Genomic DNA, 16,077 nt, shown 5'->3' with positions numbered 1-16,077 from the left:
TTAGTTGGAGGCTAATTACTTTACAATATTGTAGTGGTTTTTGCCATACATCAACATGTGTCAGCATTTTAATCTTTAGATAATGCAAGGGGTAAGAGACTCTCAGTGTAAAAACAGGAGGGAAATAAATTCCGCTGTGAGGATTGCTCTGAAATCCCCTGTGTATTCAGGGCCCTTGCCTCTTAACGCTGCATTCCAGTTCTTTATATGCAAATCTGGGGGAGTGTTGAAGAGTTCCCAAAGCTACAATCACATGGTATGTGGCAATTGTCCGAAACAGACCTTGCTGGAGAGATTGTTGCAGAGTCACTAGGAAAGTAACTCTTCTGCCCTTTCCTGTTTGCACGTTCTGGTTTCCCCAGCCCTAGAAGGACCTATGAGTAATGACAGAAATGAGATCACTGGCCAGTTTAACCTAACTGCTGATTTACGCTCTACTGAAGGCCCACCATGTCTTGCCAGCCCTGTATATTCTTTTCTTAGATTAAAAGAATAATGAAGAATTAAGTCCTTAAAGAGTGACTAGCTCTCTACTCCCTTGGGATCGATCCCTCAGGCTGATCACATGGGCAAGATAACTTCTGAAGAAAGATCTGTGGGAGTCCCTGGCGGTGTAGCGGTTGGGACTCCACCTTCCAAGGCAGGGGCTGTGGGTGTGACCTCTGAAGGGGTAGCTAAGATCCCATTTGCCTTACAGGCCAAAAACCACAACATAAAACAGAAATAATATTGTAACAAATTCAATAAAGACTTTAAAAATGGTCCACATTAAAAAAAAATCTTATAAAAGGAAGAAAGATCATGAAGAGTCAGACAGTCAGAGGCGTGCAACAGAAAAGGATGCAGGGACTAACCTGCCTCCATGACTTACTGAGATTCTTTGCCTTTAAAAGCTGTCTCAGCCACACAGAATCTGCGGAGTGGATTCTGGGACATGGGTCCGTCTTCTTCCCAGATGGCTGGCCTTCTGATGAAAGCAAATTTCCCTTTCTACCAACACTTGCCTCTCCAGTACATTTTTTTAAAACATATTGTTTGATGTGGACCATTTTAAATGGTCTTTATTGAATTTGTTACAATATTGATTGTATGTTTTGGTGGTTGTTTGTTTTGGCCATGAGGCATGTGGAATCTCAGCTCCCTAACCAAGGATCGAAGTCGCACCCTCTGTGTTGGAAGATGAAGTCTTAACCACTGGACCACCAGGGAAATCCCCCCAGTACTGGTTTTAGAGTGGCGAGCAGTTGAACTCAAGCTTGGTAACAATTATTCCACCATCCCCACCCACTTCTACAATATTCCCAACATTATGTCAGCATTGATTATCCACTGGTGTCAATTTTGAAGCTAAATGAGATACGTACATACCAGGTGGTTCAGTGGTAAAGATCCTGCCTGCCAATGCAGGAGACACAGGAGACGCAGGATCCATCCCTGGGTCGGGAAGATCTTCTGGAGGAGGAAATGACAACTCACTCCAGTATTCTTGGCTGGAGAAGCCCATGGACAGAGGAGCCTGGCTGGCTGTATAGTCCACAGGGTCACAAAGAGTCAGACAGGACTGAGCGACTGAACACACACACACACACACACACGTAAGGTTAAGTCACGACTTTGTTCTTAAACTTTCATTCTGGCTGAAACTTACTGAATAGTTATGGCACCTATTCTGGATATACAAGTTCCATTGATTTAAAGTAGTGCCTATCATATTGTGATAATGCTATCTTTGCAAAAATCTAAGATAACTTAAGACACCCTGGGCTTCCCAGGTAGCTCAAACAGTAAAGAGTCTGCCTGCAATTCAGGTGACCTGGGTTCAATCCCTGGGTCAGGAAGATCCCCTGGAGGTGGGAATGACAATCCACTCCAGTATTATTGCCTGCAGAATCCCATGGACAGAGGAGCCTGGCGGGCTACAGTCCATGGGGTCACACAGAGTTGGACCCGACTTAGCATGCATGAACAGATACATGTAGTCACATTGTAGATCTAAAACTTTTCCAGTTAGAATTCCCTCAGGACTTAAGGACTACTGTGACATGGGATACAGGTTTTATTACAGGGATTGGACTTGATGGGACTGTGACCATGGAGGAAGAAATTTGTGGAAGGCCACTGGTTGCATCGTGGTCCTCCTGATGTCATGAAAAGTCAGCCAGACTGGGTGTTGAGAGGTGAACCTGGGTGTGTGTGGTGGGGGGTGGGGCGGGGGCAGATCAGGGGCAGAACTGGAGTGCTCGAGAGGACCAGTGTCAGCCTGTCCATCTCTGGCTCCCGTCTCAATGAAGCCTAGGGCTCTTCATCAAAGGTCTTCAAAAAGGCAGGTGCAGGTGCTGGCCTCGTTGAAGGAGCTGGGGGAGTTGGAGGCGCTGGGCTTGGCTGTGAGCTCGCACTGGGCTGGCAAGTCCCATGGGCTGAACACAGGCCCCCTGAGCGTGATCACGTTCAGCATCTGGGTGTCAGCAGGCCTTCAGGTTCACTTCCACCTTGGGTGCCTTGCGTCAGTTCCTGTTGCGGTCATCCCTAACCCAGCGCTGGAGGGGGAAGAAAATTCTAGGAAACGTAGTACAAATTTAGTTAAACCGACAGAGGGGAAAGCCACAGTCGCTGCTTCTCGTCAACGTGGCTTCCAAAACACATCCTTTAACCACACTCTGGGCTTCCCTGATGGCTCAGTATGTAAAGAATCTGCCTGCAGGGTGGGAGGCACGGAGACGCAGGTTCGATCCCTGGGCCGGGAAGATCTCCTGGAGGAGGAAAATGGCAACCCACTGCATTACTCTCGCAGGAAACATCCCAAGGACAGAGGAGCCTGGCGGGCTACAGTCCATGTGGGGCACAAAGGAGCTGGACACAACTGAATGACTAAGCACAAAAGCACACAGTCGCACTTCCCTTTTGGATATAGACGTGGAAAAACCAGGGTTTCAGTTGACACGAGAATGCAATGTTCCTCATACAACTGGAAGCATGCCGCTCATCTCCTGGTAGAGGGTACGAAGGCTTTTATCCATCGTGGGGTGAGGCTCAGTCCTCTCCTAGTCGAGTCACGCTCTTAGTTTGACAACCGGTCAGGTATCAGAATCACTGATGTTTGTGCACTTTGACTGGTGTCTCCCTTTTCCCCACCTCCCCAGCCCCTGGCAACCACTGTTCTACTCTCTTGTCTCCACAAGTTCAGTGTTTTTAGATTCCGCATATGGGCGATACCTTTCACCATGTGACTTTCCTTGTCTGGCTTAATTTCACTTAGCAGAATGCCCTCCAGGTTCATCTACGTGGTCACAAATGGCAGCATTTGGAGACCCAAATTAGAAGCAGGCGATCTATTTTTTATTTATTTTTCAACTTTTTCTTTTGTATGGAGGGTTATAGCCGGTGAACAATGTTGTGATCATTTCAGGTGGACGGAGAAGGGACTTAGCCCTACCTTTACGTGTATCTGTTCTCCCCCAAACCCCCTCCCATCCAGGCTGCCACATAACAGGGAGCAGAGTCCCCCGTGCTCTACACAAGGTCCTGGTTGGTTCTCCATTTTAGATACAGCAGTATGTATATGTTGATCCCAAACTCCCTAACTATCCCTCCCCCAGTCCTTCCCCCTGGCCACCATAAGTTCATTCTCCAAGCCTGTGAATTAGAAGCAGGCGGTTCAGATGGTGGGTTTTATTTCTCCTTCTCAGGGTTACAGTCCTGCCTTGTCCATGACCATCACCTGCCTGTCTACAGAGACCCATGGTCTGGCTTAAGTCAGTTGTAACGGCACTGGACATGCTGTTGACGTGTTTTTGAATTGTGGCTTCTTATCAACTTAACCAGTGCTATGTTCTGGCCATGGAGTTCCTCTTTTGAATATCCGACCACCTCTGCAGGCTTGGTCTACGCTCCCCAAACTCACTTATTCCAACAGAAGGCTATTTAATTGCACCTCTCTCCCCTGCCACCCATGAGTTATATGGACTTCGGGGATGTTGGCTGACATTTCAGTCTTAGTTTCTTCACTCATAAATGAGAATGTTGAGAGCACATGTAGGGTTACGGGATGATTAAATATAATCATGTAAAGACTGGTTCACAACACGTATGATTCCAGGGATACATATGAGATTGTATCTTTTCCAGCTGTTTTTCTGAATTCTGAAATATGTGTGTGCATGTGTGAGTAACCGGAAAAGACCCTGATGCCGGGAGAGATTGAAGGTGGGACGAGAAGGGGACGACAGAGGACGAGATGGTTGGATGGCATCACTGACTCAATGGACATGAGTTTGAGCAAGCTCCAGGAGATGGTGAAGGACAGGGAAGACTGGCGTGCTGCCGCCCTTGGGGTTGCCAAGAGTCAGACGTGACTGAGCAACTTCAACAACAGCAGCAACAAATGTGTGAGTGAACAACTACATACTTGGTGATTTAGTTGGTTAGTTAGCTATTGGGCTTAGCTCATAGTTCAGGGCACTGGCTGGCACGCCTTATTGTCTTGATTTGAATCCTGGATCAGCCAATTATAATCCTTTAGCTAACTGAGCGTTACTTAAAAAAATTTTTTTTTGGCTGCTATGGGTGGCATGTGGGATCTTTGTTCCCTGACTAGGGATCAAACCAGTGCCACCTCCATCATTGGAAGTCCAGAGTTTTAACCACTGAACCACCAGGGAATTCCCCTGAACATTACTGTTTAGCATTCAAAATACTGAAATAATAATAGTACCTACTTCATAAATTTTATGAGATTTAAAGGGTGTAATATGTGCAATGTCATTACAATGGTTCTAAGCAATAGTTTGTTCCACAATTTTATTGTTATTAACAAAATAATAGTTTTATTATTAATAAAATTAACACTATTATTAATTTTCATTTAAAAACCAATCATTGATACTTCCGTTTAATTATACAGGCTGTTAAACCATCCTTTAAAATGCTGAATGGCACTGGAGCCCATGGCTAGCATAACCTCTTTTGGTAGCTATTAGTTTTCTTGGGCATTTGTTTAATTTGCGCAAGTGTCATCTCTCCCAGGGGTGTATGAACGTGTCCCCATTCTTTATGAGATGGGCTTCCAATAAACACCATTTTTGGTTTAATTTGTACCCACTGTTTATTGGTGAGGTTAACCATCAATACATTGGCTGGATTTGTATTTCAGTATTTCTGGATCATAAGTGTGAGTATTGAAAAAAGGATGAGAGATGCGACTTTTTACAGAGTGAAAGAGAAACACATTCCTAGGGTTTGTATTGTACATATATGCATAGAAGCATCAAATTGCCAGATACTGTTTATAAACAGTAGGTTGATACATAGCAAGATGGGATTTCAATTCCCATTTGCTTAGGCTTATTGATTGATAAGACTAAACAAAATACTATGTAGTTTATTTTGTGGGGAAATAGAAAAGTTGACAACAGTAATCAAGGTTTTTCTCCTATGTTTTGAGTAAAAATATTCAGATAGTCTCTGGCCAATTATCTTCCAATTTCAGCAAATCAGGACAAAATAGAAAACACTTCTTACACACACACACACACACACACACACACACAGAGTGTGTGAAGTGATGGATGTGTTAGCTTGATGGTGGTGATTATTTCACAGTGTAAACATATATCAAAATATCACATTGTGCACCTTAAATATATAAAATGTCTATTTGTTAATTATGTTTTCAAAAGCTGGTAAAAAAAAAACCTGACTCATGAAAAAAAATCAACAACAACAACAAAAAAACAGAAAGAAACTTGCATGTGCTCAGTCGCTAAGTCAAGTCTGACTCTGCAGCCCCACGGACTTCGTCAGGCTCCTCCGTCCATGGGATTTCCTGCAAGAATACTGGAGTGGGTTGCCATTTCCTTCTCCAGGGAATCTTCCCGACCCGGGGATTGAACCGGGTCTCCTGCAGCTCCTCCACTGGCAGGTGGATTCTTTACTACTAAGCCACCTGCGGAAGCCACAAAGAAACTATATAGGACTAAAAATAACCATGTACATGTGCAGTTGGGGCAAATTCTGGACAAAAGATACAAAGAGATCCAAAAGCCCAACTGCCAATTTTGAAGAGCCTGGAGCAAAAGCAGAGGCCTGTGTCGTTCCCCCTACACTCAACACCTCCTTAGAAGGGGGCAAACCACGCAAGCCACCCCTCCAGCCCGACCCCTGGACACTCCTACCCTCTCCCCATATAAGGAGCCAGCTCACCCTCCCCTCCTCAGGAATAAGCAAGCTGTCCAGGGAAACTGTTTTTTGTTCTCGCTTCCCTCTGCTGCAGCAGAGACCCTGGTCAAGTCACGCCTGAACTTCCTGTCTGGCCTCTGATTAGTTTCTGTTAGTGGGGGAAGGTCAAGGGCTCTGGGGGATGTAAGAATCACCTGAGGAGCTTTGGAAGCCTCCTGGCTTCCTAAAGCCCACCCCGGACCAATTCAATTAGGATCACCAAGGGCAGCACCTGGGCGATTGCAATGTGAGTCGCATTTTCAAGATTGAGAACCAGCCACTGTTAGTAGGAGGGCCATTTCAGCCTGGGCAGGAAGTCCAGCCCTCACCCCGGGGCCTAGGGGCCAATCCCAGAGCACAGGCTGGCGGGGGACTTTTCTTATTGGAGATTTCATTTGTGTGAAATACCCACAGGCTGCAACTGGGTCCTAGCTGGAGGGAGGTGAGTACCAACTATCCAGCCTGTTTCTCTGTCTTGTCTTTTAAGTCAGTGGCAATCATTGGTGGAGTCTGTAGCACTGAACATTGCAAGTTTTAATGGCTGGCATAAGGCTTTTGTCATTTTTTTTGGCCAAGCAGCAGCCTCTGGGATCTTGGAACCCATGCCCCCTGCAGTGGAAGCACTGAGTCCTAACCACTGGAGTGCCAGAGAAGTTCCTTAGGAGGATTTTTTGCAGTCCTCAAGCTGAGCTCTCTCTTTATTAGGTGGAGAAAAGACTTGGACGGGGGTAGCTGCCAATGACTTCCTATCTAATTTTTTCCCTTCTGATTGTCTTGCTTTAATTGGCACATTTCAGGTGTGGTGATGCTTTTCAATTATTGTGCTCTTCTGATTTAGCATTTTAATTTTTTAAAAGTTTTTTTGATGTGGACTATTTTTAAGTCTTTATAGAGTTTGTTACAATATTGCCTCTGCTTCCTTTTTTTTTTTATGTTTTGGTTTTTGTGGCCTTGAGGCATCTGGGGATCTTAGCTCCCTGACCAGGGATCAAACCTATGCCTCCTGCATCGGAAGGCAAGGTCCCAACCACTGGACCACCGGGGAAGTCCCAGCATGAGCGTTTTTATGTTAAATATCTTCTAATGATCATGCGCCCTTATCATACATTGTGTTTTGAAATATTTTGCATAATAAATCTTCTGATTGGGTGTACTTCTTCCCCACCCTACCCTGTACTTACTAAACTGTGTTTTTCATCTTGTGAATCATCCCTGAGTGTTGCCCATTTAATGCACGAGGATGTAAGGATTTTTGTTTATTTGCTTCTTGTTTCACTGAGGCTTCCCTGATAGCTCGGTTGGTGAAGAATCCACCTGCAATGCAGGAGACCCTGGTTTGATTCCTGGGTCGGGAAGACCTGCTGGAGAAGGAATAGGCTACCCACTCCAGTATTCTGGCCTGGAGAATTTCATGGACTGTATAGTCAATGGGGTCACACTATTGAGTGACTTTCACTTCAGTGAGGAAATGTCAGTGATTGAGAGCACAGATTTTTGAGTTAAGCTCCTGGATATAATCTTGGCTTCAACTTGAGCAACTGTGAGAACCTGGGTCTTTGTTTCCCTATGCCCATGATCCTGTAACTAACATTTATCATAATCACCTGGAAGGTTTGTTAAAAACATATAGTTTCCTGAGCCCATCTCCAGGGATACTGATTTTATAGGCCTGGGATAGGGCTTAAGAGGAGAAGGGCATGGCAACCCACTCTAGTATTTTTGCCTGGAGAATTCCATGGACAGAGGAGCCTGGTAGGCTGTAGTCCATGGGGTCACAAAGAGATGGATACAACTGAGCGACTAAAACAGCAACAACCATGATTCTGGGAACAGGGTCTCTATCACCAGAGATGTCTGCAAAGAACATGGGTGGAGGAAAGTGGGAGAAACCAGCAGGACTTGGCACTCAAGAGTCTGCCCTGGGTCCCATCATCTCTGCTGGCCCCACAAACAATGCTTTACCAAACATTTGCTTTTCCATCTTCACCTGTATTTCCCTCCTCCCCTTTGAGTTCCAAGCTATTACCTTCAGCAGCCTCTTTTTGTTTAAGCTGAAGATAATTTTTAAGGGGAGGGTTTCAGCCATTTTGGTGGTATTTTCCTGGATAATTCAGTTTTCCTGGGTTTTTGTTCTTGTATATGTTATTAAAATTTTTTTTTTTAATTCTCTTGTTAATCCATCTCATGTCAATTTAATTCTTAGACCAGTCAGAAGAACCCAGGAGGGGGGAAGCCCATTTCTTCCTCCCTAACGCTGGTCCTTTACAGTATGAATGTTCCTGTTGAGTATAATCACTTTCACTTCAGTGCTCTCCCCTTGCACATCAATACAGGTGAAGAGGAGAGACGGAAACACGATGGAGAAATTCTCAGTCTGGAAGGATATACTGTGGTCAGGAGATGATGGTGGTTTCCACTACAACATCACCCAGAGAAGCCCCAAGCTGATGACATACCTGAACCCGCAGCCACTCACAGAGTTCACCCCACTCACCATGGTGCTGCACGGTCCTGCCGGAGTCGGGAAAACCACGCTGGCCAAGGAGCTGATGCTGGACTGGACGCAGGATGACCTGGCAGAGACCTCCAACTCCGCCTTCTATCTCAGCTGCAAGGGGCTCAATCACAGGGGGCCTTGCACCTTTGAAGAGCTGATATCTGCCAACTGGCCACATGTGCAGGACGACATACTGGCAATCCTCGCCGGGGCACAGAAAGTCCTGTTCATCCTCGACGGTTTTGATGAGCTGAAGGTCCCCTCGGGGGCACTCATCCACGACCTGTGTGGTGACTGGAAGGAGCAGAAGCCGGTGCCCGTCCTCCTGGGAAGTTTACTGAAGAGAAAGATGCTGCCCAAGGCCACCTTACTCATCACCACCCGACCGGGCGCCCTGCGGGAGCTGCGGCTCTTAACAGAACAGCCGCTCTTCATAGAGATCGAGGGGTTCTTGGAGGAGGAGCGGAAGGCGTATTTCCTGAAACACTTTGAAGAGGAGAGTCAGGCCCTGCGAGCTTTCGACCTGATGAGGAACAACGCAGCCCTGTTCCAGCTGGGCTCGGCGCCCTCCGTGTGCTGGGTGGTCTGCAGCTGTCTGAGGCAGCAGATGGAGAGCGGGGCGGACCCCGCCGCCACCTGCCGGACCACCACGGGCCTGTTCCTGCGCTTCCTCTGCGGCCGCTTCCCCCCGCCGCCCGGCGGCGGCCCCAGGCCGGGCCTGCAGGCTCCGCTCAGGCCCCTGTGCCTCCTGGCTGCTGAGGGCGTGTGGACGCGGAGCTCTCTGTTCGATGGGGAAGACCTCAGGCGACTTGGGGTGGACCCGTCTGCCCTCTGTCCTTTCCTGGACAGGAATATTCTGCAGAAGAGCGAAGACGGTGAGGCCTGCTACTCTTTCATCCATCTCAGCGTCCAGCAGTTTCTGGCCGCCGTGTTCTACGTCTTGGAGCCGGAAGAGCAGGAGGTGGCAGGGCTGGGCGGCCGCCCGCAGCGCGTTGGGGATGTGCGGAAACTGCTGTCCCAGGAGGAGAGGCTGAAGAACCCCAGCCTGACCCACGTCGGGTACTTCCTGTTTGGCCTCTGCAACGAAAGAAGGGCCGTGGAGCTGGAGACGACTTTCGGCTGCCTGGTATCAACGGCGATCAAGCGGGAGCTACTGAGATACACATTGATGCCCCAGGGGAAGAAATCCTTCTCGGTGACGGACACGAAGGAGGTTCTGCGCTGTCTCTACGAGTCTCAGGAGGAGCAGCTCGTGAAAGATGCCATGGCCCACGTCAAGGAGATGTCCATTCACTTGACGAATACGTCTGAAATGATGCAGTCTTCCTTCTGCCTTAAACATTGTGCCAACTTACAGAAGATCTCACTGCAGGTAGGAAAGAAGATATTCCTGGAGAATGATCCCGCATTGAAATCAGACCCTCAGAATGAGATGTAAGAACCCATTTTTTTTTTTTTAAACTTTACTAGTTCTCCCATCTTCAGCTTCACACTGTTTTAGGAAGAGGACAGAGTCTCTTATGACTCCTTCTGGTTTAGGGTCTGAATTCTCACTGAAAATTCTTCTTGCCACCTTGCCATTAAAGCTGAGAAACACGATATTCAGATGAGGAATGGGGGCTTTGGAACCTTTTACTGTCATTGTTGACATGTGGGCTCAGCACGCTCTAGACATTTCATATAATTTCCCTCCTGCCAATTCTTTTCCAGAATTTTGTTTTCATATATAGTCACCATGCCATCCATTATACCCCAGGACTTTGTTACCTTACAACCAGATGTTTGTGCCTTTTGAAGAGCTCACCAGTTTTTCCGCCACCCCTGCCCTTTTGTTGATGGTTCTCTTTCACAGATGTTCCTGTCTGTGTGTTTCTCCTAGGTCACAGCACGACCATCATTCTCTCCAACTCTGGGCGGATCTCTGCTCTGTGCTCAGTTCAAATGAGAACCTGAACTTTCTGGATGTGAAGGAAAGCTTCCTGAGTCACTCCTCGGTGAGGATTCTTTGCGAGCAGATAACCCACGTCACCTGTCATCTCCAGAAAGTCGTGTAAGTGGCAGCTGATCCTGCAGTTCAGTTCAGTCGTGTCTGACTCTTTGCAACCCCATGGACTGCAGCACTCCAGGCCTCCTTGTCCATCACCAACTCCTGGAGTTTACTCAAACTCATGTCCATTGAGTCAGTGATGCCATCCAACCACCTCATCCTCTGTCGTCCCCTTCTTCTCCTGCCTTCAATCTTCCCCAACACCAGGGTCTTTTCCAATGAGTTGGCTCTTCACATCAGGTGGCCAAAGTATAGGAGTTTCAGCTTCATCATCAGTCCTTCCAGGGAATATTCAGGACTGATTTCCTTTAGGATGGACTGCAATGGGGATTTAAAATGTGAGAGCAGTATTGGAATGTCAAATTAGCCTCCATCCAGCCAGGTGGTCAGAATACAAAGAATTGGAGTGGTTGCTTAAAAAAAGAGATTTATTTATTTATTTATGGCTATGATGGGTCTTTGTTGCTGCACAGGCTTTCTGTGTTGCACAGATCGGGGTCTTCTCATTGCGGTAGCTTCTCTTGTTGCAGAGCATGAGCTCTAGAGTGCAGGTTCAGTAGTTGTGGTGTGTGGGCTTCGTTGTCCCATGGCATGTGGAGTGTTCCTGGACCAGGGATCAAACCTGCGTCCCCTGCATTGGCAGGTAGATTCTTAACCACTGGACCGCCAGAGAAGTCCCCCTCGCAGCCTTTAATAGTCCATATGTTCAAGGAGTCTGTAACTTATTTGCTGACTTATAGTCCATAACTTAGTGTGGCTTGAATGAAAACTGTCTATGGAAATGCAAATGACTACATGGGGATATAGTAGGAAGTGATTGATTTTTTTACCAGAAAAAGTCAGGCATTGAGGAGGAGGGAAAGTTGTGTGTGGACTGAATGCTGAAAGAAATAAAGGACATAATGCTGTCTGAGAGGAAGAAAATTCTCTCTATACTTCTGGCTGGTTGGAAAATGAAATTGATATGAGACAGATTAGGAAAAGAAAATCAAACGTTTAATAGCATCTATACATGGGAGAGACCCAGAAAAACTGAGCAACTACCCCAGTAACTGAAATCCTCATGTTAACTACAACCTTCCATTAAAGACAATAAAGGATGATGAGGGTTGTGGTTTGGGACCCCAAAGGGGAGGAAGGCAATTCACTTGGAGATGGAAATCAAATGTTTGGTAGACAGAGGGTGAGATCTGTATCTCCTGCATTGGCAGGTGGATTCTTTACCACTGAGCCACCTAGGGAAGCCTAGTTACAGGAACAGAACTATCTAAATTCTTCAGGAAGTGAGGGGAAAGATCAAAGTGTCTTCCCGAGTGTTTTCAGTCCTTGTTTGTTCTCTACTTGAAATAATCTTCATGTCAAAGGGACATCTTGGGGTGACAAATTTTGTTCCCCTACAATATAAAAGGATAGGGATAGTTTATCTGAAGATCAGCATAAACAAAAGAGAGCGCCAACCCTTTACCATCCAATTCCATCTTCCTTCTCGTCATCATATACTGCTTCCACTAGTGGTCTGTCCTTCTCTTCTTTCCAGCTATCACTCCATTGACTGGTTCTTCAAGTCAGTTCAGTTAAGTCACTCAGTCCTGTCTGACTCTTTGTGACCCCATGGACTGCAGCACTCCAGGCTTTCCTGTCCATCACCAACTCCCGGAGCTTGCTCAAACTCATGTCCATTGAGTTGGTGATGCCATCCAACCATCTCATCCTCTGTCATCCCCTTCTCCTTCTTCCTTAAATCTTTCGCAGCATCAGGGTCTTTTCCAAGGAGTCAGTGCTTCACATCAAGTGGCCAAAGTACAGGAATTTCAGCTTTAGCATCAATCCTTCCAATGAATATTCAGGGTTGATTTCCTTTAGGATTGACTGGTTTGATTTCCTTGCAGTCCAAGGGACTCAAGAGTTGTCTCCAACACCACAGTTCAAAAGCATAAATTCTTCAGCACTCAGCTTTCTTTATAGTCCAACTCTCACATCCATACCTGACTACTGGAAAAACCATAGCTTTGACTAGACAGACCTTTGTTGGCAAAGTAACGTTTCTGCTTTTTAGTATGCTAAGTTGGCCGTAGCTTTTCTTCCAAGAAGCAAGCGTCTTTTAATTTCATGGCTGCAATCACCATCTGCAGTGATTTTGGAGCCCCCCAAAAATAAAGTCTGTCACTGTTTCCATTGTTTCCCCGTCTATTTGCCATGAAGTGATGGGACCAGATGCCATGATTTTCGTTTTCTGAATGTTGAGTTTTAAGTCAACTTTTTCACTTTCCTCTTTCACTTTCATCAAGAGGCTCTTTAGTTCTTCTTCACTTACTGCCATAAGGGTGATGTCATCTGCATATCCGAGGTTATTGATATTTCTCTCAGCAAGCTTGATTCCAGCTTGTGCTTCATCCAGCCCAGCATTTCTCATGATGTACTCTGCATATAAGTTAAATAAGCAGGGTGACAGCATACAGCCTTGATGTACTCCTTTCCCAATGTGGAGCCAGTTTGTTGTTCCATGTCTGGTTCTAACTGTTGCTTCCTGACCTGCATACAGATTTCTCAGGAGGCATGTCAGGTGGTCTGGTATTCCCATTTCTTTCAGAATTTTCCAATTTGTTGTGATCTACACAGTCAAAGGTTTTTGGCATAGTTAATAAAGCAGAAGTAGATGTTTTTCTGGTATTCTCTTGCTTTTTTGATGATCCAGTGCATGTTGGCAATTTGATCTCTGGTTCCTCTGCCTTTTCTAAATCTAGCTTGAACATCTGGAAGTTCATTTGAAATAGCTCAACTGGAATTCCATTGCCTCTACTAGCTTTGTTCATACTGATGCTTCCTAAGGCCCACTTGACTTCGCATTCTAGGATGTCTGGCTCTAGGTGAATGACCACACCATCATGGTTATCTGAGTCATAAAGATCTTTTTTGCATAGTTCTTCTGTGTATTGTTGCCACATCTTCTTAATATCTTCTGCTTCTGTTAGGTCCATACCATTTCTGTCCTTTATTGTGCCCACCTTTGCGTGAAATGTCTCCCTGTCCCCATCTTGACTTGTGACTTCTCCTTGCGCTCTGCGTTCTCAGCACCATCCATTTACAACACCCAAAACAGAACCGCTTCATTTTATATTCCCTATCCCCGGGTCAGGAAGATTCCCCTGGAGAAGGGAATGGCTACCTACTCCAGTATTCTTGCCTGGAGAATCCCATAGACAAAGGAGTCTGGCAAGCTAGAGTCCATGGGATTGCAGGAGCCAGACACAACTGAGTGATGAACACTTTCACTTTCAGGATTAAAAGCGTCTCTCCTGCCAGTGCTTACCGGGACTTCTGTCTGGCTCTCGTCGGTAAGAAGACTCTGACACACCTGGCCCTGGAAGGCAGTTTCCATGGTGATAAGATGCTGCTGCTGCTGCTGTGTGAGGTCCTGAAGCACCCGAGATGCAACCTTCAGTGTCTAAGGTGGGTCTTATGTCACTGCTGTCCTCAGCATGAGAAGGATGCTGTGAGTTCTGAGCAAAACAGAGGACTGCCATGCTGATCGGGCACCATGCTAAACAGGGGAGCATGTTCCCAGATATTAACAGAATATTGATGGTATGTCAGCCAACAATCTTCCCCTAGCCAGCTAGTCTTGAATAGTGAGCCCTGAATGCAAAGAAACACTCAGAATTTCATTAAATTAGAAAAAAAATCTATTACTCTGTTCAGTTCAGTCATTCAGTTGTGTCCAACTCTTTGTGACCCCATGGACTGCAGCACGCCAGGCTTCCCTGTCCATCACCAACTCCAGGAGCTTATTCAAACTCATGTCCATTGAGTTGGTGATGCCATCCAACCATCTAATCCCCTGTTGTCCCCTTCTCCTCCTGCCCTCAATAAATGATGTTTCAAAGTGGATTACCAAATCTCCAAAATGACAAATGGCCGGTGCACAGTCTCCTGGTTTTGCTCATTGGCTTGAGACACTTTACATTTTGCCTTGTATTCAAATTATTTAAGTGAACTTACAGTGTCCTTTTTATAGGTTAACCTTTGAGGGAGGAAAGGTACTGATTTTTAAGAACTCCAGGTTTACTTATGACATATATTCTAGTAGGCAGAGTATGGATTGATTATATTCTTTATTTGATTGACCTAAAAGGTATCCTCTCTCCCCAAAGTACAGATGAAGGAAGAAAAATGAATATTAAAAAGTTCAACTAACTTGTGAACTTGAGCAAACTCTGGGAGATAGTGAAGGACAGGGAAACCTGGTGTGCTGCAGTTCCTGGAGTCTCAAAGAGTCAGACGTGCCTTAGCGATGGAGCAATAACAACAACTTGTAAATACTGTGAATGTAGTAAGGGGCGGAGCCAGGATTCAAACAAGCTTGTCCTAAAGTCCTGTATTCTGATCTGTATCTACAAGAGCAGCTGAGCTTCAGACCCCGTGTGATGGGTTAATGGGTTGCCCCAGTGTTCTCTAAAATAGCTGTATCACATTCATTTTGATCCACAGAAGTTTCCAATTATTCTGGCAACACAGACTTCAAACTTTTGGACCCAGCTGCCTAAGTATCCAATTGTTCCTCCTTGTTTTAGTTAGCATATTCCCTAATAACTTCTGAAGTTGAAGTTTGAGTATCAGGCATCAACTTTTTCCCAATAGAGTCACGTTTAAATTTAAGTGGAAGGTGGGAATATATGGATATGTATCATTGATTCATTTGTCATACAGTAGACTAATATAACGTCATAAAGGCAACTATACTCCAATAAAGATTAATTAAAAAATATAAGTGGAATTAGGACAGACTTAGTTCAAGAAAAATGATGATGTAAAAGGTGGGGTTTGAGAAATAGCAGATCACGTTGGTGAAACTTCACGTAGAATTGTATCATGGAGTTTTTCTCTTCTTAGCGATGAGGCTGGATGCTGATCCAATAGGCATGGTGCTACTTGAGCAAACAAAGGAGATCCGTTTTCTAATAGTTCAGTCCAGGGTTTGACACGTGTTGGAGTAGAACGAGATAAGAGTCAGAGATACAGTCTTCAGGGAAGGATAATAAGCTGACAGGGTCTCTGCCCTCCCAGAAGAATGACTTGCCCCTGTTTATCCCACAGGCTGGGGTCTTGTTCTGACACCATCCGGCAGTGGGCTGACTTCTCCTCAGCGCTCAAAGTCAACCAGTCCCTGAAATGCCTGGATCTCACGGCCAGTGAGTTCCTGGATGAGGGTGTCAGATTGCTGTGTTTGACTCTGAGACACCCGAAGTGCGTCCTGCAGAAATTGTCGTAAGTCCCTCTTTTCCCGGGGAGCGTCTTCATCTTAGGCCTGGAGTCACATAGA

General features: G+C 45.9%; 1 protein-coding gene across 4 annotated transcripts in view; it reads left to right on the top strand.

Annotated features, from left to right (window-relative positions):
* The window catches only part of LOC122420990 (NACHT, LRR and PYD domains-containing protein 2-like), a 31,762-nt gene that overhangs the window by 10,075 nt on the left and 5,610 nt on the right, over positions 1-16,077 (top strand). For 2 of the 4 annotated variants that reach the window (XM_043436666.1, XM_043436664.1), the window contains exons 2-5: positions 8,547-10,144; positions 10,590-10,760; positions 14,037-14,207; positions 15,852-16,022. In XM_043436666.1, coding sequence (XP_043292601.1) covers positions 8,571-10,144; positions 10,590-10,760; positions 14,037-14,207; positions 15,852-16,022 — 2,087 coding nt within the window. In that variant the 5' untranslated portion in view covers positions 8,547-8,570. Of the gene's footprint in view, positions 1-4,345; positions 4,386-6,235; positions 6,656-8,546; positions 10,145-10,589; positions 10,761-14,036; positions 14,208-15,851; positions 16,023-16,077 lie in introns of those variants that run through there. The other 2 variants (XM_043436665.1, XM_043436663.1) reach the window with 2 other exon arrangements.

This window comes from Cervus canadensis, chromosome 18 (assembly GCF_019320065.1).
Source record: "Cervus canadensis isolate Bull #8, Minnesota chromosome 18, ASM1932006v1, whole genome shotgun sequence".
NCBI classification, from domain to species: Eukaryota; Metazoa; Chordata; class Mammalia; order Artiodactyla; family Cervidae; genus Cervus; species Cervus canadensis.
This window is presented reverse-complemented; position numbering and strand designations above follow the sequence as displayed.